At 56.8% G+C, this 25,369-nt stretch overlaps 1 protein-coding gene and 1 long non-coding RNA gene across 3 annotated transcripts in view; one reads left to right on the top strand and one right to left on the bottom strand.

Annotated features, from left to right (window-relative positions):
* The window catches only part of LOC308550818 (serine/threonine-protein phosphatase 2A regulatory subunit B'' subunit beta-like), a 28,225-nt gene extending 8,739 nt beyond the window's left edge, over nucleotides 1-19,486 (bottom strand). The window contains exons 1-2 of one of the 2 annotated variants that reach the window (XM_081125089.1): nucleotides 18,849-19,486; nucleotides 6,987-7,172 (exon numbers count right to left, since the gene is read on the bottom strand). In XM_081125089.1, coding sequence (XP_080981215.1) covers nucleotides 6,987-7,172; nucleotides 18,849-19,172 — 510 coding nt within the window. In that variant the 5' untranslated portion in view covers nucleotides 19,173-19,486. The remainder of the gene's footprint in view (nucleotides 1-6,986; nucleotides 7,173-18,848) is intronic. The other variant, XM_081125088.1, reaches the window with a different exon arrangement.
* Nucleotides 19,487-20,403: 917 nt separating this feature from the next.
* On the top strand, nucleotides 20,404-22,696 carry LOC308550819. Its single transcript, XR_013997965.1, has 3 exons — nucleotides 20,404-21,077; nucleotides 21,391-21,524; nucleotides 21,985-22,696. It is a non-coding gene; the product is annotated as an uncharacterized lncRNA (long non-coding RNA).
* Nucleotides 22,697-25,369: the final 2,673 nt, after the last annotated feature.

Below are 25,369 nucleotides of genomic sequence, written 5' to 3'. Positions count from 1 at the left end.
CTCGCAGAGAAACTGCAGGGGAAATTAACTCACGTCAGCAAGAGTGGACGCAACACAGAAGACGTCGGAAATCAACGTCACAGAAAATCACTGCAGAAAAGTCCCTAAAAGTAAAACCTAGTTCTCAGAAAAGATCAAGGAAATAAAACAACTTCTGGACGAAGCGTCTGAGAGTAGAGACAAAAGACAGAAATGTCAACACCAGAGGCCCTGAGGGTGTGGGATCTGATCAAGGCCAGGACGCAATGAACTCCCCGCTCAGAACGGAGCCGCACACAGCTCGGCCGCTCTGCCGAGACTGGGCTCCCTCACGGCTCTGTAAACAAGCTGTCACCACGGGACCTGAAGCCGCAGGGAGGAGCCTCCCAGAGAGAAGCCCGAGGGCTCCACTGTGAGAAATGAGCCCGGTTCCAAGGAGCCGGCTGGGGGAGAGGCAACAGCGAGAAGACGGCCTGCGACTCCGTGAGGCCAGAGCACCGGCTACCACTGCAGGCAGGGAAAGTCCAGAGCTGCCGAGGACGGCCGGGACCCGAGCCCTGAGCAGACGCCAGCACTCAGGATCCCAGCGCAGGAGAGAGACGGATTCCCGGGGAAGCGGGACCTGGACACGTTTAATCTGCGTGGTCACAGACTGAGGAAGAGACCCGCAGGCCCCCCCCCCCCCCCGTTTTCTGCAGAAAGCGCTGGGAGTGCTGCAAACGCACGGGAGAGCTGGTGAGGACGGAAGGCGCGGTCAGCAAGCCGGAGAGAAACAGAAGGGCTCACGAGGCAGCTGTAAAAAGCCCGCAGCTGCCGTCCCCCGCTCTCGGGGACTCACACCTCAAGGCCAGGAAGGGGTGCAGGGTGCAAGCCCCCCGACCCCCTCAGACCAGCCAGCGAAGGGGCACAGACGGCACGGGGGACGCGAGGCCACCGCACACAGGTCACTGTCCATGTCTGAACAGGACGTGACCGTCCACCAGACGCCCACCAACCTCAACACAGGGATCTGACCAGAGTGGGGTCGGCCCAGGAGAGAGACAGTCACCCATAAAAACCAGCTGCAGTGACCGGCCGGTGTGGCTCAGCTGGCTGGAGAGGCACCCTGTCCGCCGAAAGGCTGCGGGTTCGATTCCCAGTCAGGGCACACACCTAGGTTTCCAGTTCGACCCCTGGATGGTGCACACGGGAAGCAATGAATCAATGTCTCTCTCCTGTCCTCTCTGCCTGCAAATCAATATAAACACATCCTTGGGTGAGCATTAAAGAAACCAACAGAAGTTTTACATAATTGGCATAAAGTGAGCAAGCCCCTAAATCAGAGCAGCACTGAGAGGCAGAGAGGAGGCCTCAGACGGAGGCACGAACGCTCCTAAGCGGTGACGTGATGCTGCAAAGGGCCTGCCTCTCCCAGACCCACCTGTACACGGGAGCACGCCCGACGCAAACCAGGGCTCTGTGGGAGCAGAGGTGCTTCTGCCCCCGCCCGGGAATGCAGAGAAAGAGAGCATCTCCTCTGAGGAGGAGACACGAAGACAAGCGGGGCCCACATGGGTGTCACTGTGAACCTCCTCTCATAGGACAGGTGCTGTGTGACAGGCTCACGCCCCAACACAGCAGAGCCCGGACACGTGGTCAATACGTGTGAAGCCACCCAGGCCACGCAGCGTGAAGGGGACATGCATCTCCACAAACGGTCTGAAGGTCACATACAAACACACCAGGTCGCCCGCCTCACCCCAGTGCAGAAATCAACTCAACACAGAGCCCAGCCCGCAGGGTGCAACCTGAGCGTATGAACCTCCGGGAGAAACGCAGCAGGAAACACAGTGGCCGTGGGTGTGCACGGCCCCCCCACGGGACACAGTGTGTGAACTACCCAAGGAAACTGTGGAGCCAACTCTATCAACATTAGACATGTTTGCCATTCCAGACACGGTGAGGGACATGAAGGACGGGACACAGCTGGGAGAAGCGTGCCCAACACCTACGTCTCCAGGACCTGCTGCTGGAACATGTCAGAGCACAAATAGCTCAGCACAAGGAAACCCCCTCGTTTTTCACAGGGCAGGTGACTGGAGCGGCCAGTCCTCCCAGGACGGGCACGATGACCAATGCCCACGGGGACGCCGTGGGGCTCAGATCCAGCACCCGAGGTGGCCACAGGGGACTGTCCTGAGCCCAGGCCGCTTCAGCTGCAGGCTCAGGGGAAACTCCTGCCCCCACCCCCAATAACTGAGAGGAACCTGAGGCAGGGCCTCATCCAGGGGAGACCACCCCAGATCTCCTCTCCCAGGCTGCCTGAGTGCACAGCAGACCTGTTTACTAAACACCTGCCCTTCTCATCGGGGACCTTCCTGTCCCTCCCTCGGCACGTTTTATGCACCCGTCCCCTTTCTGTCTCTGAGCCTCCACCTGTGCGCTGACTCTTGTAGATGTGAGGTTCTCACACACAAGCCTTAAATGTGGTTATTTTCTCTAGTTATTCTGTGTGATGCCTGATTCTTAGACCAGAAAAGAACCTTCGTGGTAAAGGGAAGTTTCCTTCTCCCCCACAATGCTCAACATCGTCCTTACAAAACTGCAAACTGAAATAACAACGAGATGTCTCCGTGCCCATCAGAACAGTATGATGTGCTTAGTGTTGATGTCCCCTAAGTTCCTGTGCTGAATCCTGACCCCCACCTGAGGGTGCCATGAGGTGGCCACAGGAGGTGAGGCGGTTGTGAGGGTGGAGCCCCATGAGTGGGACGGTGACCTGATAAGAGACCCCAAAGTTCCTCCCCCTCCACAAGTGAGGACACAGAGAGCAGGGGTATCTGCAGCCAGGAGAGGCCTCCCTGACCCGCCAGCACCTGGTCAGACTCCAGCCTGCACACGTAGAGCAGTGACTGTGCTCCAGCTCCGTCCATGGTGTGAGTTCCAGCAGCTGAACTGAGACAAGTGGCCCAAGTAAGGAGTGAACAGCAGGGGCGTGAGTGTGGGGAGCAGGGGACCCTCACACCCGCTGGTAGGGACTCAAAGCAGTGCAGCCTCCTGGAAATCAGCTCAGTGAGTCAGAATCACCCCATAACCCAGCACCTCCACTGCTAGGTGTGTGATGGATGAACAGAACGGGGTCTATCCACGCAGTGGAATATTACGCAGCCACGAAAGGAGTGAGGCTCTGACACAGGCTACAGCGTGGTGGACGCTGAACAAAGGCAGAAGCAACACACAAGGTGACGTGGTGTGTGATTCATTTATGTGAAATGCCCACAACAGGAAGTCCAGACAGAGAAGGGTCACGTTGGTGTTGTCAGGGGCTGGGGAGGGGACACACATGGGGATGCGTGACTGTTGTGGAATGGCACACAGGTGAAGGCTGTGACCCCTGCACGTGGAATAAACATCTCTAAACTGTGCATTTTAAATGGTTAAAATGCTGCCCGGCTGGCGTGGCTCAGTGATTGAGCATCGACCTATGAACCAGGAGGTCACAGGTTCGATTCCCCGTCAGGGCACATGTCTGGTTTCGGGCTCGATCCCCAGTAGGGGGCGTGCAGGAGGCAGACAAGCCACGACTCTCTCATCATTGATGTTTCTCTCTCTCTCCCTCTCCCTTCCTCTCTCTGAAATCAATAAAAACATATTTAAAAATAAAGAAAGAAATTGTTAAAATGCCAACAGACTTCATGTGGATTCAGCACAATAAAAGAATTCCCACTGTACAGCTCTGTTCATGTAAGATCCTAGGAAACGGGCCCTAACCTACAGTGACAGGAAGCAGGTCGGGGCGGGGTGGAGAGGGGAGGAACAAAGCACGCGTTCAGGGGCTGCGAGTGCTTATCCCAGCTGGGCTGGTGGTGTCACGGGACACGCACGTCACCCATGTAACTGTACACAGCAGACCGCTGGCTGTCCACGGGACACGCACGTCACCCGTGTAACTGTACACAGCAGACCGCTGGCTGTCCACGGGACACGCACGTCACCCGTGTAACTGTACACAGCAGACCGCTGGCTGTCCACGGGACACGCACGTCACCCGTGTAACTGTACACAGCAGACCGCTGGCTGTCCACGGGACACGCACGTCACCCGTGTAACTGTACACAGCAGACCGCTGGCTGTCCACGGGACACGCACGTCACCCGTGTAACTGTACACAGCAGACCGCTGGCTGTCCACGCGACACGCACGTCACCCGTGTAACTGTACACAGCAGACCGCTGGCTGTCCACGCGACACGCACGTCACCCGTGTAACTGTACACAGCAGACCGCTGGCTGTCCACGCGACACGCACGTCACCCGTGTAACTGTACACAGCAGACCGCTGGCTGTCCACGGGACACGCACGTCACCCGTGTAACTGTACACAGCAGACCGCTGGCTGTCCACGCGACACGCACGTCACCCGTGTAACTGTACACAGCAGACCGCTGGCTGTCCACGCGACACGCACGTCACCCGTGTAACTGTACACAGCAGACCGCTGGCTGTCCACGGGACACGCACGTCACCCGTGTAACTGTACACAGCAGACCGCTGGCTGTCCACGGGACACGCACGTCACCCGTGTAACTGTACACAGCAGACCGCTGGCTGTCCACGGGACACGCACGTCACCCGTGTAACTGTACACAGCAGACCGCTGGCTGTCCACGGGACACGCACGTCACCCGTGTAACTGTACACAGCAGACCGCTGGCTGTCCACGGGACACGCACGTCACCCGTGTAACTGTACACAGGAACCATGTGCTGTTGGTCGCCCTCCACTGTACCGCAGGATGCTGCCAAACAGGGAAACGATACACCGATAAGAAGTAAACACACGGCGGGCTCCACGTGACCCTTGGGAGCGAACAGGAAGCCACGGTGAGGCCGCCCTGCGCACACCCGCGTGGCTACAGGGAGTGACAGCAGCAAGTGCCCCGCATCCCGGGCAGCCGGCCCCTCCCGCCGCAGGCCCAGCAGGCCCTGGGGAGAAGCCGCTCTGGAAAACCTCACCGCAGCATCTTGTAAAATTAGACACGCGGTCACCAGACGACCCAGCAGTTTCCTCTGAGGTATTTATCACCCCAGGGAACACATGTGTGACCCCAAGTCTTCAGACCAACGTACAGGGAAGCTTGATCCCAAGACAAAAAATGGAAACAGCCCTGGCCAGGTGGCTCAGTTGGCTGGACCGTCGTCCGCATACGCCAAGGTTGTGGCTTCGATCCCGTCAGGGCTCATACAAGAATCAACCAGTGAATGCATCAGTAAGTGGAACAGCAAATCAATGTCTCTCCCTCTCTCTGGAAATCAATAAAATGAAACAAAAATAAAAAGCTAGAAACCAATGAGTGCTCCTGGAGATGGACCACGGTTGTGCCCCACAGATCACTCCTGGGCATTAAAGGACCTGCAGGAGCATCACAATTACGCTCTGAGGGAGCAGCCAGACTCCAATCTGCACACGGCACGATCCCAACATGAGACTCCAGAAAGGAAAATGCAGGGCAGAGAGCTGACACGGCTGAGCTGGGCGGGCCTGAGGGGAGGGACCGTGCACACAGGGCGGGGAGCACACGAGGCACAGAGAACGTGGGGAATGGACGTGTCCCCTTCCTCGACTTCAGGGTGGACACACGGAGGGGGCGGTGTGTTTATTAAAACACACCACCTGTATACTTAAAAGTGGCCACCTTGCTGTATAGAAATTACATCCCAATAAACCTTACGGAAGCAAAGATGTAACCGTCCCACTCGAGGAGGTAGAAAGAGAGGGAAGAGAAAAGTGTGTAAGAAATTAACAAAGGTGGGGACGTGAGAGACAAAGAACTAAAGGAACCCCGGAAGCCGACAGGTGCGTACCCAAACAAGGTAACAGTCTCCAGCACGACTGGTGCAAAGGAGCAGAAACAAATGACCCCAGGAAAAGAGGGTCATATGCGCAGATTTCATTAAGATTAAAAAATCACAACGATGAGGAAAAGCTTCACATAATAAATGGATCAACTACGCAGCTGTTGTTTTAGAAAAAATGTAAATAAAAAATGACTGCAGAACCAAAATCGTATGTAACGCAATATGTGTAGACAGAGGACGCGCTCTCGTGTGGAAGACGCACCCGGAGTGGCCGGCTGGGCGGGTGGGGACAGGGCACAGGGGACCCCCTGTCAGCCTGTGCCACAGGAGATGGTGGAAGTGATGAACCAGAATGACCCACTGACTTCACCTTGCACCACACAGGCAAGAGTACCTGGGCACGCAGCAAGTACACGCAGCTCTCGCCTCACGGACATGAGAGATTTCTCAGAGAAATGCTGACCAGGGTTCCCCAAATGCCAGGACCCACCTATGTGAGGGAAACTCCAGACGCCTGGGGACACGCCTGCTGGAGCCTGTATGTGACTCACCCACAGGCTGATGGAAAAAACGGGGCAAGGCCCTAGGGGGATGTGACCACAAGACCACATGGGCGTGAGGTCACCCTAGGATCCGGCAGCCCTGCTTAAGAAGGTCCCAAGGATGCTCGGACAGAGCGAGTAATGACACACACACGCCACACTGCAGAGTACCCACCACAGCCACCAGCTGTCCTGAGGAGAGCTGAATCTCAGCCATGCCCCCCCCCCCCCCCGAGAATCTCAGCCATGGCCCCCCCCCCCCCCCCAAGACAACGCGTGCAGTGTGGCATCGGGTGCAGTTAAAATCACACAGAGGGAGTGTCCACATTCATCTGCCCAGAGCTCTGGACGGGCAGGGAGGGACAAGGGTCAGGGGTGCACACAGGGCTGGCGGAAGTCGGGGCAGAACCTGGGGACCAGTCCCTAAAAGATACAAATTCTAACCTTCGCTACATCCAGGAGGTGACACAGCTGCATCTGTCCCCCAATATTCAGGGTAAAAAGTAATGCAAGGCCCCGTGTGTCTGACTTTGAAGACGTGGAGAGGGTGGGGATGGGAGCCCACGCTCGGATCACGAGGATGAAGGCGCCCAGAGAAACGCACCCGCTTGCTCACCCAGGACGCCCACCTTGGCTACTGTGCCCATGTCCTCCATGGTGGCCCGCTCATGCGGGAACTGGGCGAATGTCCTCTCGATCCTGGCGATGACAGCATCCGTGCTCACCGTGTCCTGTGGCCGGCCACGAGGGAAGTAGAAGGTGGGGATGCTCTGGCTGGTGGCCGGCGGCCGGGGCTCTTCCTTCTTCCTCTGGACCTGGGAAGGGAGATAGGTGACATCCTGGTTAGAACCCAGGACACTGACAGTTTCTCCGCACTAGTGCAGGGTGGGAGGGCGTGGAATTCATCTAGATGTGAGTGCTTCCAGCCCACCTGCCCTGAGTCTGCACAGAGAACTCCTAACTGTCCTGAATGCTGACTCGTCTCAAGCCACGCACACGGGAGGTGACACATGCAGGAGGTGACACACCAAGAGAGTCACGTGTTGAGTTTCCTGCCATCCTGCTTAGGTGGGATCCCAGGGAAGGGACAGCTGCTACCAAGGCTGCCAGCATGGTCCCTGCACTGTAGCTCCCCTGGGAGGTCAGCTCAGCACAGGTGGGCTGTGGAAGGGAGGTCACTCAAATCCCGATGGGCTCCTCTGTCTTGAGCTCCCTTGTTCTCACACCTGCAAGTCCCAGAAAACTGGGCAGGCATCCACCCCCCTGCAGAAGGCCCCCCAGAAAGGACCTGCGCCCTAGGGTCTTATCCTACCCAGAATGTGGAACAGCAGACAAGTAATGAACAGAGGTGTAGCGGGCCAGGGTGTGGCCAGTTACCCACAGCCAGAGCCGACACCTCCACAGCATCCAACCTTGAGCTGCGTGACCTCCTGACCCACCTTCCCAGACCAAGTGTGAGGACATCCCTGGGGAGCTCACCTGCTGGTCCGGCTGCAGTCGCAGGTCAGGGGTGCATTCTGTACACAATAGGGCTGCACTGTGAACCTGCCCTAGTAGAGCTGATATTCATGGGACCGTTAGGAAATGCCTGCTGCTGCCCTGGCCGGTGTGGCTCAGTGGTTAAAGCATCATCCCGAGGACTGAAAGGTCCTGGGTTCGATTCCTTGTCAAGGGCACATTACCTGGGTTGCAGGCTTCATCCCTGGCCCCAGTCAGGGTGCCTATGGAAGGCAACCAATAGATGTGTCTCTCTCACATAGATATTTCTCCCTCCCTCCCTCCCTCTCATTCTCTCTGAAAATCCACGGAATAAATATCCCTGGGTGAGCATTAACAAAAAGAAGAAACGCCTGCAGGACTTCAGCCAGGAGCTGGCACCGGGTGGGTTTGGGGCAGGAGAACCAGGCTCCTTGTGCCCTGGTCAATGACCTCGCTGTCCCCAGCACTGTAGGGCTCTGTCTCCCCAGGGGACCAAACACTGTCTCTCTCTGCTGACCCCACAGGCCTGCTGTGCTGGAAACAGCTCCCTGAGGCCATGGCTCACATAGGGCCACCAAGAGCTATGCGTCTGGCCGTCCCCACTGGCAGTGACAGGGGAGCACCATGCAGCCTGGGGATGCGTCTCCACTGCACACCCTGTGTTCTAGACAGTTGGGGCATGACACCACGGGTGAACACAGCAGGAACAGCCAGCCTCCTAGCGGGAAGTGCTAGACCCAGGGGTGAAAAGCTGGTGCCTGAGGCCACGGGGAGCGGGGCTGGCGGCGGCTGGGGAGTCCCGTAGCACACTCAGGAGGTAGAGCACGACGGGCTCACCCCCCCATACACAAGGTGCGGGAACTTCAAAGCATACACACAGCAGGACCAGGGAACCAGCAACAGGAGCCTGTGGGAGAGGCACACACTGAACAAGAGGAGGGCCCATGATGACCGGAAAGGGGCGTGTGGGGACCACACCTGCAGGGCGCCCGCACAGCCAGCACAGCTGAGGGGACAGGCTCTCTACGCACGGAGGGGCTCATGCCACTCAGCACCCTTACTGAGCGCGAGGAGTCGCTGACTGAAGCGCTCACCCCACACAGAATGCAGGAGTGCAAACCATCCAACTGACCAGGACACACACGGCCAATCAGTCGGCTCAGTGCACCCTGCTTCTACAACCTGAGGGGGCTTCTTTATCCCACCCCACACAAGGGCCCACTCAGAGGGGAGGGGACCTGGACGGGGCCCTGCGGAGAGGGGACAGCCTGGGTACCCAGGCGACCCCAGCATACTGTCCGGGAACAGCAAAAACGTCAGAGAAGAAAACCGAGACACATCAGGAGATGGGAACACAAGGAACTGAGAGGGCCACCTCTGCCACAGGGGATCTGATGGAGGGCGAGGGGAGGAGGGAGGAGGGCACCCAGGCAGGGGGAGCAGCTAAAGGGCTGGACCTCCGGAGTCTCCAAGGCCTGCGAGGCCTCAGGCACACATTGCAGGTTTCTGTCTCTCTCAACATCCCTCTGCAGGCAGGCACCTCAGCCACACCCAGGCCCCAGCAGGAAAGATGCCCTGGATGGGTGTTACATGTCCCTTCCCCCAACACACAGTTGACCCCACCCTTTGCCCCTGCGCAGGAATCATCGCCCCAGGTCACCAGCCTCCACAGGCAACAATGCACACTCCCACCAGGACCCTACCTGTATCTGTCCCCCCTATCCTGACCCACACCTCAGGACCAAAAAAGTCCCCAAGTTCTAATGAAAATAAGCAGTTCATGGTCAAAAATCACCACACACACAGGAAAACAAGGCACCAAGAGGGACAACCTGACGCAGGGAAGCGAGAGCCACACCTGATGCAGGACGGTGAGACCCACACTTAGACCCACACCTGACAGGCAGCAGATTTTCCAAAGCGGCCACAATAAAACAAAACAAAAGGGGGTAACTCCAAGGAGCAAACAGTCAGACCTGCAGCCAGCTTTTCAGCAGAAACGACAGGTACAGGAAGCTGGAAGGAAAGATGCGCACCTAGAACCCTACCTCCTGGGAAGTCACATAAGAGTAACTCTGAAGGGTTTACACTAGGGAAAAAACAGACAAACAAAACAAGAGCGAGTGCCGCTAGCAGACACTCACTCAGGGACATGCTGAGGAAGTACCTCCGGCAGGAGCAAGGGTTCCCCAGGGGGAGGTGTGAACTGCAGAGGGATAGAGGGTCAGGAGGCTGAGAGACGGGGGTCAATCTAGACACCATGACCCCATAAACCAGTCATGAGAAGGTCACTCTAATTCTGCTATAAGCCCTCTCACGATAACAACGACGGCATGTAAATGAGTGGGTAGATACTTCAGTTGTGCTTACAAACACTAGTGGTTGATGTTTGCAGGATAAGCAGTAGGCTGGGAGAGAGGGTAACACTCCGAGCTGGGAGAGGACACACAGAGGGGAGGCAAGGAGGGAGGGGGTAAAAAGAAACAAAGGAACACTGAAGACGAGGGAAAATGGATCAACAATGACAATAAATGTAAACGGACTAACACTCCAGTTAAGAGACAAAGATCAAACTGAAAAGGTAACATTTATTTGTGAGAGACGTACAAGGACACAGGCTGAAAAAATTTTAAAGGACTGATAAAGACCGCAGGCAAACAGCGGCAAGGAGAAAGCCGGTGGAGCGCGTGTGTGGACGTCCCAGTTCATGCTGACGGGACTCACCAGAGCTGGACTTGGGATCTTTCACCTTTACGATGGTGCGAAAGCCATTCGCATTCAGTACAAACCAGCCCGGCTATGTTTGGTGGGTTCGGTATATTAAGTGCATTTTCAGCTCACGATACTTTCAACGTATAGCGGCTTTATGGGTGCATAACCCCATCGTAAGCCGAGGAGCGTCTGTATAGTAACATCCACAGAACAGGTGGGAGACTCGGGTGTGACTAACGAGTCACCGCAGCATGCTGAGAGGTGGGTGGTGGAAGCTGTGACCACCCTGAGCGGCCCGTGCCTCAGCCCAGAGGGCAGACGCTGGTGGGAAATGCCGAAATCCAGCAGAGAGGGAGGCCGAGCCCAGCTCCCCAGCACCTAGCAGAGCTGACGGCATGAGAAACAAACAGGCCGTGTGGACACAGGAGATTTACAGCCTACTCTCTGAACATAAATAGACCACGGCCCAGCACAGCTCAGGACACATGCTTCTGTAGCTCGAGGGGCAGAGCTGGGAGCCGGCCACCACCCGGCTGGGCCATGGGGCTCAGCACATTGTGAGGGACAGCGGACAGTGCTCCCCAACCACGATGGTCGGGCTGCACATTGGTGACGGCAGCAAAAATAGCACACTGTATTCGTGCGCATGTGTGTGCACGTGTGTGCAGTGTCAGAGCTCTAAAGCAGGCCTAGGGCCTCAGAGGAAGGGAAACCAGCCAGGGCTGAGGTGTTTGGCTCCCAGGCGCTGCACCTCAGCCCCCACTCAACATGCATCCGACGTGGCCTAGGGCTGTCACCAGGGCAACGATGAAGACGACACTCTGCTCGCACAGAGCTATTTCTGACCCGTCACCATCCCAGGAATGGCAGACATGCCCATGGGCCTCCCCCCCTCACACAGTGTGCAGACACATCCAGATCCACTATAAACAAGTCTCACGTAAAACAACCTGTGTGTGTTTGCGGAGGGACTGATGCCAGGAGAGCAGGAAAGGTCCATGAGAAGTCAGCCTAGGTGGTGTCCACAGAAACACTTCTCTAAACACCAGCCTCAGAGGCCAGGTATCTGAGGGGTCAGAGGGCACGTGCTGGGACACAGGAAATGACCTCATTCCAACCCCAACCACACGGACATGCAGGAGGAGCACATGGGAGGGGACCAAGCAGGCCAAGCAAAGCTACACTGGGCACAGGCTGAGAACCTCCTCGGTTTCCCAGGGTGGACGCCCACCTGAGACCAGACCTGACCGGGTAGCTCCACACAGCAGCATGAGGATTCCAGGCGAGTTCAGTGCTCACAGGGACATGTCCCCTCCCACCCCCATGGGAGGCCCTACAGGCCAGGGGCTTTCTCCTGGGCTCCTCGGTCCTCTCCACACCAGCTGTCAAACATGGGATGGCCAAACAGAGTCAAAGGGTCAACGAATAAAACAGAGGAGCCAGAAATAAAGATGAGAAAGCTGGGCCGTGGCAACGTTTGTTTGAAGGTCCCCTATCCACCACAGGAGAGAGCCTGGCTCCGAGATGACAGAGACCCGGAGAGGTGTCCTGGGGTGTCTGAGCTCTAAGAAGCCAGAGGGGGATGGAGAGGAAGCCCTCAGATGACAGGGAGGCAGGCTGAGCAGTTCTGGCTGCCTCAAAAAGATGAGGCCAGGGCTGTCCAGTGGCCAGGCCATGGCAGAGCAACTGTCACATCTGAAACACTGCCCCCCACTGTCACCCTCGAGCTCCATCATCTCCCGCCGCCCCATCTCCCCGTCCCACCCAGACCATGTCGGGCATCCACCCTGAAACACACTGGGGTGGAGACGCCACAAAAGTCCTACCCCGACGGCCCCTGATTTGCCTCTCACCTTAGGGAACTCTCGCTGTACATAACACAGTGTCTTCCCTGAAAACACTGTTGAAGCCCATCCTCTGTGACCTGAGACAACTTCCTGCTGAGGGGGTTAGTTCATGATCACACCTCGTGACTCCACGTCTAAGTGAAGATGCGCTCACATAGGCCTTCCCTAAAAACGAGGAGCCAACGACAACCCCGACCCACGTGCAGACAACATTGCGGAGAGGGGAGCACAGGGGACAAATGCAGAAACTCAGAAGTGTGTAAAAGCTGAATCGTGATCCCAGAACAAACTCCAGTTAAGTATCAGCAAAAAGGTCCTTGTCTACCCTGAGCACCAGGGTCTGATAGAACGGGACCTTTTTTAGGCCACGACGTGATGTTAATGTGCAGTCTTGGCAGACGCTGAGCCTGCCCTGTGCCCGGCCCCCAGGCCCCCAGCCCCCCAGCCCCCCAGCCCCCAGGCCGCCACCACCTCAGGGTGAGGGGGGGGGAGGCCGCACCACAGAGAAAACTCCAGCCACAAACTGATTCCACAGTGGTCACGGGAAGCCTCACACTTTTACAGTATGTGGTCCTGTTAAACTAAGTCATGAACCATGTGCCACGTATGGAAACGGAGACACACACCTCTCTGAGTGCTTACGGGTTTAAAGGCCAATTAGTTCCTAAAACCACGGGTCTGTGTTCTCCGGTTGGTACAGTGTGTGGATATCTCATAAATCCCCCTAAAAACACATCACTCATAGCACAGTGCTGCCCATCGCAGTAAAGCTGGGGTACAGGGAATCGTGTCCATTCCGACAAAGCTAAGGCATCACACAGAAGACTCCGCTCAATAACCGTGGGGAGAGCCACGCTCAGGCCCCTACAAAGGGCAGGGTCCCGGCACTGACAGACAGTTCAAGCTCCTGTGCGGCCACAGCCTGCCTACGGACAGCCCTAGCCCACCCTGAAGTCAGTTCCCAGCCCACGGCGGTACCAGCCGCTAAAACACAGGAGAGGGGACAGTGGAGCTCTTTTAAAAAACAAACAAAAACCACCCCAGGAAGCTTCACTGGGGACCTCCTCACACTGTGGGTGCTGTTCTGGGAGGGTGAGCACCCCCAGCAGTGAGCCCCGCACGAGCAGCCCCCGCCCCCGACCTGACCTCCCGGGACGGCGAGGGACGAGACGAGCAGCCACAAGCAGGCACAGGACGCGCCGCACCTGCTGGAAGGCCTTGAGCCTCTTCTTGAAGCGGGAGGGCAGGACAAAGTCGCAGCCGCGGGCCAGCGAGGCCAGCTCCTGCCTCAGGTCGGGGTCCTGCCGCAGGGACAGCTCCGGGAGCCGCATGTCGGCTCGCATGGGCCGCCCGGGCTGGGGGCCGTGCTCGCGGGGCTGGGCCGGGCAGGGACCGGCGGGGTCGAGGCGGCAGCTGCGCCGGGCAGGGCTGAGAGGGTGGCCGGGCTCAGCGCGATCCATGCACAGCCCGGCGGACGCTCTGGGGGCCGGCCCTGGGCCGCTCGCATTCCACAGGCTGAGCGCACATGCTGGAGGTGGGGGGAGCGGCCGAGGGAGCAGCTGAGGGGACTCGGCGGCCGGAGTCCGGGCAGGAGGGAGCGCCGAGGCCCGGCTCCGACCTTCTCCCCGAGTTGTCTGTGCCGGCTGCTGGCGGGGCACAAAGGCTGGAGGGCTGCAGAAGCCGGAGGGGTGCAGAGGCAGCTGTGGGCGCAGCGGCCTTCTGACTGTCCCTGGCTCAGCCCAGAGGAAGGGACGGAGCGAGAGAGCAAGTCGGTGGGAGAGCAGATCTGGGGACACCGCCCGCTAGTGCTGAGGAGGGAGGGGACAGAGGCACTCCAGAGACGTGAAGTCTGTCCTCCACAGAACGGAACCTGTCACGCAGCTCCGTGCCCCGAGGTCCCCGTGCTGGCCAAGGACCCAGCTGGCCCCTCCCTGAACACACAGGACAGAGGGGTCTGCATGCCTCCCCACCTGCCCTGCATGGCACGGGCAGAGTTGAGAAGACAGATGTGAAAAGGGGCAGGGCGCTGGCCCCTTTTCCAACACTGGGGAGGGGGAGCGCTTGGATTTGGTACCTGGGGCTGTCCACCTGTGCTGTGGAATGCGACCCAGTGATTGTCATACAGATGAGGGGATGAAGGCGGGGCTCAGACCGAAGATGCAGAGGAGCCCACAGCCAGGTGTCCCCACCCTGTCTCCACCAGGGAGGAAACAGGTGCCCACGAGAGGCCGCGTCTCACAAAGCCAAGGGTAACATCTCTCAGCAATAACTGGGCTTAAGGCACTCGTAGCCTCAGGGTAGAACCTCAGCCCAGCCTACACCCATGGCTGAAACCAGACCCTGAAGGACACAGACAGATGTGAGAACGCACAGCTCAGAGGGGCTTCCACTGGCGGTGGCCATGTAACTGAGCGTGGGCTCTGTTCCGGGCAGAGGACACCACACCCGCCCAGTGCTGGCACAGGGACACCCAGGATTAGTGGGGATGATGTTTGGGGCACCCGGCCAGCCCAGAGGACGCTCTTCCAGGACATCCTGCCTCCCCAGGGGAACCAGCCATGTGGTGGCCGATTCCTGTAAGGAAACTGACAGGACACCCCCTGGGCAGGGCCTCCCTGGGTGCCCCTGACGACCAAGCCACAAGCCTCCATCTGGGTCCCATACCCTGAGGCTCCACCAGGGGACTGCTCCCCCCACAGCTCAGTCCTGGCCGGTGCCTGTGGCCTGTCCACAAGGAATCCTGGTCCCATCTGAACCTGCTCCTGGTGCTGAGGTTACAGAGAGCGGGCCCTTCGACAGTGTCCCCGGTTTCAGCTTTAAATGTGCCCCACGATAGTAGGGGTCAATACAAGGTAAGGCAGAAAGAGCATGAAACAGGGCTAACGTGTCCTGTTGAAATCTTGCTACAAACCCAAACTTCAACCCAAATAGACACAGAAACTTTTCACTCTTTTGTCCATGTCTAAATAAACGTTGGGGAAAGACGACTCGTTCCAGGCACTCTCAAAGGTAACTTATGATGGAGAAAAAGGCAGGATGGAGAGAGATGCCAGGCCCCACTCTGACTACTTTTTAAGTGTTTTTTCCCCAGGATCAACTGGAAATGCTGAGCACAGTGCAGGATGCTGGTTACGCTGCCACTTACAAGTGAGGAAACTGAGGCACACAGGTGAAGGACCCTAGTTGCAGGGCTACTAGGCGACGGAGCAGGCCTGGGACAGGCAGGCAGGGGACCGGGGGACCCGGGGCTCGACTGACCCCTAGGACCCCTCCCCAGGTGGAGACCCCTTTCCCTACCACAGGCCGACTCTGTAGCTACTCAACCTGGAAGCTTTTGGAAGCTGGGACTCACTATCACCAAAACCACCTCAGAGACCCCGCTAGAGGGGGAGGGGGAGGGGCTTCTAAAGCTGTGTATTTAGTCCACTGCCTTGTGGGGGGGGGGGGGGAGGCACAGGGACACGACACAGAACGGGCCACAGGCTCTAATCACGTCTGCTGGCCCCTCTACAGGACAGATGCGGGATGCGGACAGGTCAGCCCTGAGGAAACTGTTCCTTCCTTTTTGTTGTTTCTTTCCTTCTTTTTTTTTTTTTTTTTTTTACGTGTCTGTTCTGTGTGGTTCTGAGCAACGTAATAAAATAAAGCCCACAGTGATTTCTTCCTTCGCCCAGGAGTGTTTCAGAAGTCTGATTTTAGCTTCCAATTTTTCATTCCAAAAAAAAAAAACCCACACTGAAAACTGACCTCGCACTGCCTTCAACGTCGAGCAGGGTTAGAGAACTCGGTCTGCAGGGCAGGGAGTATTTTCACATTTGTGCAGAATGCTCTGTGGCCTGGGATCCGACACCCTGGGAAGTTTCTTTGAAAAATGAACAGGAGACTCTGCTTCCAAGCAGAATGGGGAAGCAGAGCCTAGGTTCACCATCCCGCCTACACCACAGCGAGACGCCCGCTCGTCATGTCCAGGGAGGGCCAGGTCGACAGGCTATGACACGCGGCACTGGCTCAATGCATAGGAACTGGAGCCTCACCCACAGATCGAAAGTATAAAACAGTACAGCCACCTCGGAGAGGAGTTGGACGGTTTCTTACAAGGTTAGCATGTATTTACTGTAAAATCTGGTAACTGCACTTTTCAGCATCTTCCTGAGCTAGAAACGTATGTCCACACACAGACATACAGGTCTGTGCACAGTAAGGATAGGAACAACTCAGAGGCCACCCACACTCCCCTGACAGGCAGATTGTGACTCATCCACAGTCCCTACTCAGCAGCGCAGTGGGACCAAGGCCACATCACACACCTCAGGGTGAACCTCACACTGCCCAACACAAGAGGCTGCACGGTCAAGATTCTGGACAGGGACACCCTAGACCAGAGGTTCCCCAGGGGCCCAGAACAGGGGTGGAGGAGACGGGTCTGCATTGTAACTGGCTCCTGCAGGGAGGCCACACTGTGCCCTGCACACACGCCACTCATCACTCTGTGCAGTGTGTAAACTAATTCAACAGAGCTGGTTTTTAAAAACCCATAGAACAATTCTCCATTCTCTCCCCAGCATCTCTGCTTCCACATCCCCAGCTGCATCCCCTTCACGTGCATTCACCAGACAGTGGTGCAGCCGCCCTGTATGTCCAAGCATCCGGGGAGCTCCAGGGAGCAGAAGGATAAATCACCCACCGCACAGAGCTCATACTCAGTTGGGGAGACACAGAATGAGAAAATAAACCCTGAGATGACAGGCAAAGCAGTGAAGGTGCCAGGGCCCAGTGCTCTGAATAGGGGAGAAAACAGTGCCCCCAGCCAAGCGTACATCCATCTAGAACCTTAGAAAGGGACTTTGTCTGGAAATAGGGTCTTTGCAGATGGGATGAAGTGAAGGATCTGAGATGAGCTCTTCCTGGGTCAGGGGGCCCTACATCCAAGGACAGGGTCCTTATAAGAGACAGAACAGGAAACAGAGGAGAAGCCACATGGAGACAAAGGCAGAGACAGAAGGGGTGTGGCCACCAGCCCAGGGACGCCTGGAGCCCCCAAGAGCTAGAAGAGGCTGCAAGGATCCTCACTGGAGCCTCCAGAGGCAGTTCAGCCCTGGGACACCTTGATCTCAGACTCCTGGTCTGCAGGACGGAGAGAGGAGGGATTTCTGTTTTTAAGCCCCAGGCCTGTGCTACTTTGTTATGTGCCCCCAGGATGGGCTAGCATACAGGAGGAGTGTCAGTGAGAGGACAACTCTGGGAGAGCACTACAGAGGTGAGGGTGAGGCAGGGGGTGACCAGAGGAGGATCAGCACAGTGAGGCCTGCAGGGCGGGGCTGTGGGGAAAGCCAAGGCAGTGGACAGGATGGAGTGAGGGGGTAGGGGGGCCAGCATCACAACAGCCAACTAGACACCTAGAGCCCCTTATTCAATAAAGGTCAAGGGTCCCGCCATGCCTACACACTGTGAAACTGCTCCTCCAAATTCCCAGATTGGGAGGGCTTCCTTGAGGAGCCAGACCACCAGCAGGGCAGCAGCTGTGACATCGAGGGCACCCGTTCCCGTGGCCACGTTCTCCGAGTGCTAGTTGGCCTGCGTTACCTTCTCCCTGAAGGATGCTCTGGTCCCTTGGAGCTGGAAACATGTTAAGGTGCTTGTGAGGAAAAGACCCAGCAGGGAGGACCAGCCTCTCCACTCTCTGATGCCGCCACCATCCCCAGGCCTGCACAAGGAAGACACCTGGGACTGCAGCAGGGTGCACCTGCTGCACCCAGGTAGGACCCATGGGCTGGGCTCTGTGCCTGGAGGTGCAGATATAGCATCAGCCAAGGCCCGCCTCCCCCCTTCCCACAACACAGGTGTCCTGGGGTCCCAGTGCAGGGCGCAGGACCCACACGCCTCTTGCTGCCCCTCGGGTGGGCCTCACTGAATTCGTACTATATCTCAAAAATATAAACTCAGGCCTTCTCTCAAGGCATTTTACGTGAAAACGTTATTCTGTAATCACCATTTTAGGGAAAATACTTCCCGAGCATGTGGCAGACACTGTATTTGTCAAGCAGCACCCTGACAATTTTGCCAATGTCAGGTTTTTTTAATCCTTACCCAAGGATATTTTACCCATTGCTTTTGTGAGATGTGAGAGACACATCCATTGCTTGCCTCCTGCACAAACCCCGACAGGGGCTGGGGAGCGAACCTGCAACCCAGGTACATGCCCTTGACCGGGAATCGAACCGGCGACCCTTCGGTGCGCCAGCCGATGCTCTAACTACTGAGCCACCGGCCAGGGCAGCAGGGGAAATTTTTTCAGTATGTAGGGCTTTCTTGGGGAGGGGAGGGAGCGGGCCGATTCAATGCGAAAGCGTTTCCTCGTCGGGTCACGTCCACCAGCCTCCCGCACCTGCCGCGCGTTGCTAGGCGACCGGAGCGGCCTTCGCGGGCGCGCTAGCGGAAAGAAGAGCGACTTACTACTCTGGTGCCCGCGGATCTACGAGCGCCCCGGGCGTGCGGCCCGTGCCTGGGGCTAGAGGCGGCGCCCAGGGGCAGCGCGCTGGACGCGGGGGCCGGGCCGGGCGCCCCCAGGCTGTCGAACACGCTGGGCTTGCAGGCGGGGGCCGGGGGGGCCGACGGGGGCCCCGCGTCTCCCCCGCCCACGTCGGCGCGCGCGGGCGTCTGGATCCTCTGCAGACAGTCCCAGAGCATCGTCTGCGTGCTGGCCTCGCTCAGCCAGCACAGGAACAGCTCGTCCACCTTCATCTTCAGCACCGGCTGCAGCACTTTGCCCGGCGGCATCTCCGAGGCTCGGCCCCGCCTCCCCGGGAGCCCCCTTTCCTCACGCCAGGGGCAGAGTCCGGCCTCCTGGGGCCTCGGGGGTGCAGACCACGGCCGCCCGAGGGGCCCCGAGCCCCGGCGGCGCGTGCAGGCAAGCTCCGGGGTGCAGGCGAGCTCCGGGGTGCAGGCGGCGCCGGCCGGACTGGGGTCGCAGGCCCGGGGCGCAGGGTCCGAGGAGCGGGGTGCAGGCAGCGCCCGGCGGAGTTGTCGCGTCTGCGGCTCAGAGTCCGGGAGGCGGCGGCGTCCGGGCTGACGGGGCCCTGGGGCCCGGGGAGTGGGCGTGTCCCGCGCTCAGGGGTTCCACAGGCTCGGGGGACCCGGCGCAGGCGGACGGGGCAGACGCCGGCTCTGGGCAGCTTCAAAACGGCCGCGCCGGGCGCGCTCCCAAACAAGGTCGCCTACGTCTTGCGTCACCGCGACGCGTGGCGTCATCACGGCGGCGCACGTCGCTGCACGGCGGCACGTACGCCTCCCTGCCTGCAGAGGCAGCCGGCAGCCGGGGATTTCCCAGGGGCACTTTGGTGGGGCCGAGGGCGCGTAGGGGCGGGGGCGGGGATGGGGGGGCGGCCGCCCCAAGCCGGGTTGTCTTCCTTTTAGGCTTTTTAGGGGTGCGGCCCAAGCGGGCGAAGGGGCCCTAGGACCTAGGAGGTACGAGCATGCGCGGTGCTGCTTGCTCGCCGGGGTCTGGGGGCGAGGGGGAGGAGGTCGGTAGGTCGAGCATGCGCACTGCGTGCCCACCGAGCGCGAGCTGGAGGCCCTGAGGCCTGCGAGGGAAGGGAGGGGGAGGATGGGCGTGCGCGCTGCGTGCGCACCCGGAGCGAGCGGGCATGCGCGCTGCGTCCCCCCCCCCCTTCCCGAACGAGCGGGCATGCGCGCTGCGTGCCCGCCGAGGACGGGAGCGAGCGTGCGGGGCGCGGGCGCGAACCGAGGCTGGAGTTTGTGCAGCTAATGGGCACCTTCCCACCGCAGGAGGCTCGTTGACATTAATTTTGTTTCTCAGCCCTAACGGTGGGTTGGAGCCGTGCAGCTATAAACGCTGGCCTTTTAGGAGGAGGAGGGGCTGTCTTTAAAATTGCAAAGATGATAAATCTGTTCCGATGGAGGTGAAATGAATGAAATGACTTTTTTTTTTCCCCTATGCCTAGTTTATTTCAGATTATACTTGTGACAGGGTCGGTAAATCATCCACGTTGCACATATGCACTTTTTCCCTTTATTCCTGATTTTTTTTATTTTGCAAGATTTGTTTTAAAACAAAATTTTACTAAAGTTTTTTGCCTGGTTTTGGTCCCTTTTAGGGGTCCTGAGCTGGGCTGGTGATTTTTTAGGTCTGATGAGCTGGGCTCTGCTGCCTCTCAGTAGGATAAACATAGCCAGATTCACCCCATGACTCTTTTAAATACGGTTCTATTTTGCGTGTGGAACTGTTTCAAACTCAGTTTGTTGGGCATGGAAATCCGCGTGTCCTGGGTGATGACAGGGCCACAGGAGGGGTTTCTGTGAAGTTCTGTCCGTGAACCTGGAAGCCAAGGCCTGTGTGGGGGACGCTGTCACTTCTGGCGAGAAGTAAACAGCCTCGCCGATGTCTGTCTGACTTTATCGCATACAGACCTCTTGTCGATGAACAGACGTCCCTTTCACTCGGTGTTTAATGAGCTGCCTGTCAGGGTGCATTCATCAGCGGTTTCGGGGGGAATAGGGGTTTTCGGGCTCCTGCACAAGACGGCTTTATCCCTCCTGGGGCAGCGGGGAGGCCGAGGGGAGAGCCTGTGCGGCTGCCAACCGGACAGAAATAAACGGCAGGACCCAAACAGAATGCACCTTCAGTCTGTGCTGGCTCAGGGATCCTGCTCCAGGAAGACAAAGGTGTGTTGTGGGGCCTGAGATGTGGACAGCCAGCCCCCAATGGCAGCAGGAGTCTGCCTATGGCACAGATGGAGGTTCAGCTGGTTCCTTCCATCCGCCAGGGGTGGCGGGAGATCCTGGGGACAGAAGAGTGGAGATGGGGAGGGTGCAAATGGGAGAATTCCAGAGGACTGCATGGAGGAGGGGGCTGAGCAACAGCTGAGTGGGTTCCCATGGTGTGTTACCTGAGCCCGGGTCCTTCCTCTGGCCTCTCAAAGCTGGGACACACCTCCAGCTTCAGCCACACCTGGATCTCACTCCATCCCTTCCCTAGGAATCACACACAGTCTGCTTCTGCCACAGCCCCATGTCAACGGAAGAAACATTCACACCTGTGAAGAATTGCTGTGCGTGTATTTGAGCCCAACTGTTGACAATTGTCTGGGAGCAGAATCTCAACAGATTGAGGTGATGCTCCAGAGAATGGCAGTTCTGCACCTTGTTTTATGCATTACAATCCAAAGAGGAGACCTAAGGGGGTCCCATGAAATCCACGGGTGATAGATGAGGGAGGCGGGAGAAAGCAAAGCGGGGAAACCTTGGGATTGGGTAGAAAGTAAAATGATAGACACACTTCTTTTACTCAGGTGGGTGCAGGATAGTTAACAGTCAACAATTAGTAACAACGAGGGGATTTGTAGTATCCACAGAGGGGAGCCTGTGCCCTGAGGGGTCCAGGAAAAGGGAAATTACTTTGCCATTCCAACAGTATGTGATCATAGATGCAAAAAGACAATAGACAGGCTCAGTTCTGGTAAAGATGGACCTTTGTCGGGGAAGATGCCAGCCTAGGACGCGACTACCCATGATAAACTGCTTCTAGTTTAAAAATTTTTTCATTTCAAACCATCCTCTGTGGTTCCTTTAGGTCTCTGAGTTTGCAAGGCAGCCCCGCAGGCCTCCCCTGAGCTTGTCGGGTGAGCATGGGGCCCTTCTATTGTCCACATGCAGGCGTTTGATTGCACAGTCGGGCCTGAGAAGTGAGGACGTCCCAGAGAACGTGTCCTAGAGGTGGATCTTCTCCAGCCTGGAGCTGACCCTAAGCTCCAAACATAGTGGCTTGTGCGGCCAGAGGTGGAAGAGTGATGGAGTTTATACGCACCAGGTGTGTGCACCTAACTGCGCTCCTTTTGTCCTGATCTCGTCGAAACGGACGCTGGAGTCACCATTAAGGGACACGTGCTAGACCTCAAGCCGTTGCCTCTCCAAGTAGCTGACAAGACATCTATTTAATACAGCGTGTCCAGGTCCTCTTCTGATTGGCGGGTCTGGGCTCTGTTTATGAATTCCGTCTCGGTCTTGCCCTTTTCCCGTTTCTACTCGCTTTATTGCTGGCTGATTCCCTTTTCAACATTTGGTTTCGTTTCTGGCTCCATCGGCCTGCCTTTGGGACAATTTGAAAGTGAAGGAATTTGCTCTTTTGCTGGGCCCTTCTCATCGGTGGACCCCACGTGCGGCGGACGGGCAAACACATTCCATTACGGGGATATTGCCTATCCCGTTATTGTCGCCGAAATGTTTCCTTCTTGTGAACCCCGCACCCCTGCACCCCCTGATTAAAAGCAGAGTGGTTTTCCTCGATAGGTTTTGAGCGACAGAACCATGAATCAGATGGCCTTTGAAGGTTTTTTCCAGCTAAGACTGCTTTATGGCCACTCCTTATGGGCTATTGTTTAGCTGTGGCCAGAACCAGGGCGGGGGGGGGGGGGGGGGGGGGGTGCATTAAAGTTTTCTACCTAAGCAGTCGCATGTCAGGTAAACTGCCAGGTGGGCCTGGTCATTTAAAAAACTAAGTTTATTTTCTTAGAGCCCATTTTGATATGGTTTAGAGGAATGAGAGTTGCACAGATCAGGAAGATTGAAACTAATTTATACTAGCTCTAGCCCAACTAAAGAGAACCGAAAAAAAAGAAAAGTTGAGGACTGCTCCAAGTTGCCCTTTGATTAACCACAGAAAGGCTTTTACAGAGGTAGTGTACACATGTGGGGTCTTGTTTTGTTTTATTGTGGGGTTGGTTTGTTTTTTACTATTTGTGATCTACCTTTTCAGACAGTCACTTTCTGTGTTCAACGTCCCAGTTTTTAAAAAATATGTTTTTATTGCCCTCGCCGGTTTGGCTCAGTGGTTAGAGCGTCGGCCCATGGACTGAAGGGTCCCGGGTTTGATTCCGGCCAAGGGCACTTGCCTCAGTTGCAGGCTCCATCCCCGGCCCCGTCAGGGCACGTGTGGGAGGCAACCAATCGATGTCCCTGTCACATCGATGTTTCTCTCTCTCTCTCCCTTCCACTCTCTCTGAAAAGCAATGGAAAAAATATCCTAGGGTGAGGATTTTTAAAAATACATGTTTTTATTGATTTTATAGGGAGAGAGAGAGAGAAACATCAATGATGACAGCCATTGACCGGCTGCCTCCTGCACGCCCCGTCCTGGGAATCGAGCCCACAGCCCGGGCGTGTGTCCTGACCGGGAATCGAATCAGCGACCTCTTGGTTCACAGGTAGACGCTTAACCGCTGGGCCACACCGGCCTGGCCCACATCCCAGTTTTAAACAATGACTGGCAGGGGCTGGGATGCTCAGAGGTCACAGGCCGTGTGGCCCCCGTCCTCTAAGTGACCACTGACTGCCGCACCTTTTTTCTTTTGGTGTCTATCCAGCTGCCGTCTGAATGCTTGTTACTAGCTGTGGGTTCTTCCCATCAGCTTGCCTGCCCCTACCAGTCTCTTCTCTCTTAATTTACTCACAGCGTGTCTATTAAGCCGGAACGCGGCCTAATTAAACTGGTTGGAATCGGCTCTTCTGAGCATGGGCTGAAGCCCGAGGACAGAGGTGGATAGAAGGGTTCGTGATCTCCCGGACTCGCAGTGTAGCGGGGAGGGCGAGGGGAATTGTGTAACCAGGTAGTTCAGCGAGCAATTATACAGCACAGCGTGGGACTGAGATAGGAAACAAACAGGAGAAGGACTGGTGGAGGGAAGGGAGAGAAGCCTGGCAGAGGCAGTGGCATTTAAGTGGAGTCCTTTGTTAAAAATCCTCACCGTAGGAGTGAGGGTATTTTTTCCATTGATTTTTAGAGAGAGTGGAAGGGACGGGGTAGAGAGAGACATGGATGTGAGAGGGACACATGGGTTGGTCGCCTCCTGCACGTGCACCCTGACGGGGCTGGGGATGGAGCCTGCAACTGAGGTACGTGCCCTTGACCAGGAATCGAACCCGAGACCCTCTGGTGCACAGGCCAATACTTAACCACTGAGCCACGCTGACCAGGGCTGTTTGTTTTAGAGAAGAAGGGAGGGGAGGGGAGAGAAACACTGATTTGGTGTCCCACCTGTTCATACATTCACTGGTTGATTTTTATATGGGCCCTGACCGGGAATCGAACCTGCGACTGTGTCATTTCAGGATGACGCTCTAACCAACTGAGCTACCCAGCCAGGGCTTCAGTGGAGGTTTTAAGGATGGTTAATACTGGACATCAGAATGCATTGAAGGAGCCCACAAGAAACAGACGTAGAAACAGCGTTCAAAGTTCTCTCGTGAGGGGCCTCTGTTATCCGCAAAGACGTCTGGACCGTCTCACATACAAGCAATTAAATTAGGAGGCTGGAAACATAGTGACACTTGTTAGGCTGAGCTGAAACGTCAGGCGAACCTGTTGCTTGTGATAATCACGCAGGCGGAAAATGTGCCCAGTACAGCTCCGGCTTTGGGAAAGGGTCGGGAACCACAGCCGCGGGCTGGTTGTCACTAGCCACCTTGATACGTTAGCAGGTGAAAGAGATGTTTGCAAGGAATGGGCTCATTTGCAAGCAGAATTCAGAGACAGCACAGGCAGACCCAAAATTACAGGGTTATTTCATTCCATCAGATGTGTGTTCATCCCTGGCCGCGTGGCTCAGTCCGTTGGAGCATCACCCTGAGCACCAAAAGGTTGTGGGCTCAATTCCTGATCAAGGGCACGTACCTAGTTTGCAGGTTTGATCCCCAGCCCCAGTCGGGGCACGTTAGGGAGGCAACCAATCGATGTGTCTCTCACATTGATGTCTCCCTCCCGCCCTCCCTCCCTCCATGGGAAAAAATATCCTTAGCTGAGGATTAACAGCAACAAGAAAAAGTAATAAAATTTTAAAAAGCGTGTCCATTACAACGGCCTCAGAGACAAGCCCCAGCGAAGGTTTAACGCCCTTTGTGAAAACGTTTGAAACAATACCAGTGAGTCCAAGGGCTCCCAGCAAGGTAAGAAGCCTGATGTG

This window comes from Miniopterus schreibersii, assembly GCF_964146895.1.
Source record: "Miniopterus schreibersii genome assembly, chromosome: X".
Taxonomy (NCBI): domain Eukaryota; kingdom Metazoa; phylum Chordata; class Mammalia; order Chiroptera; family Miniopteridae; genus Miniopterus; species Miniopterus schreibersii.
This window is presented reverse-complemented; position numbering and strand designations above follow the sequence as displayed.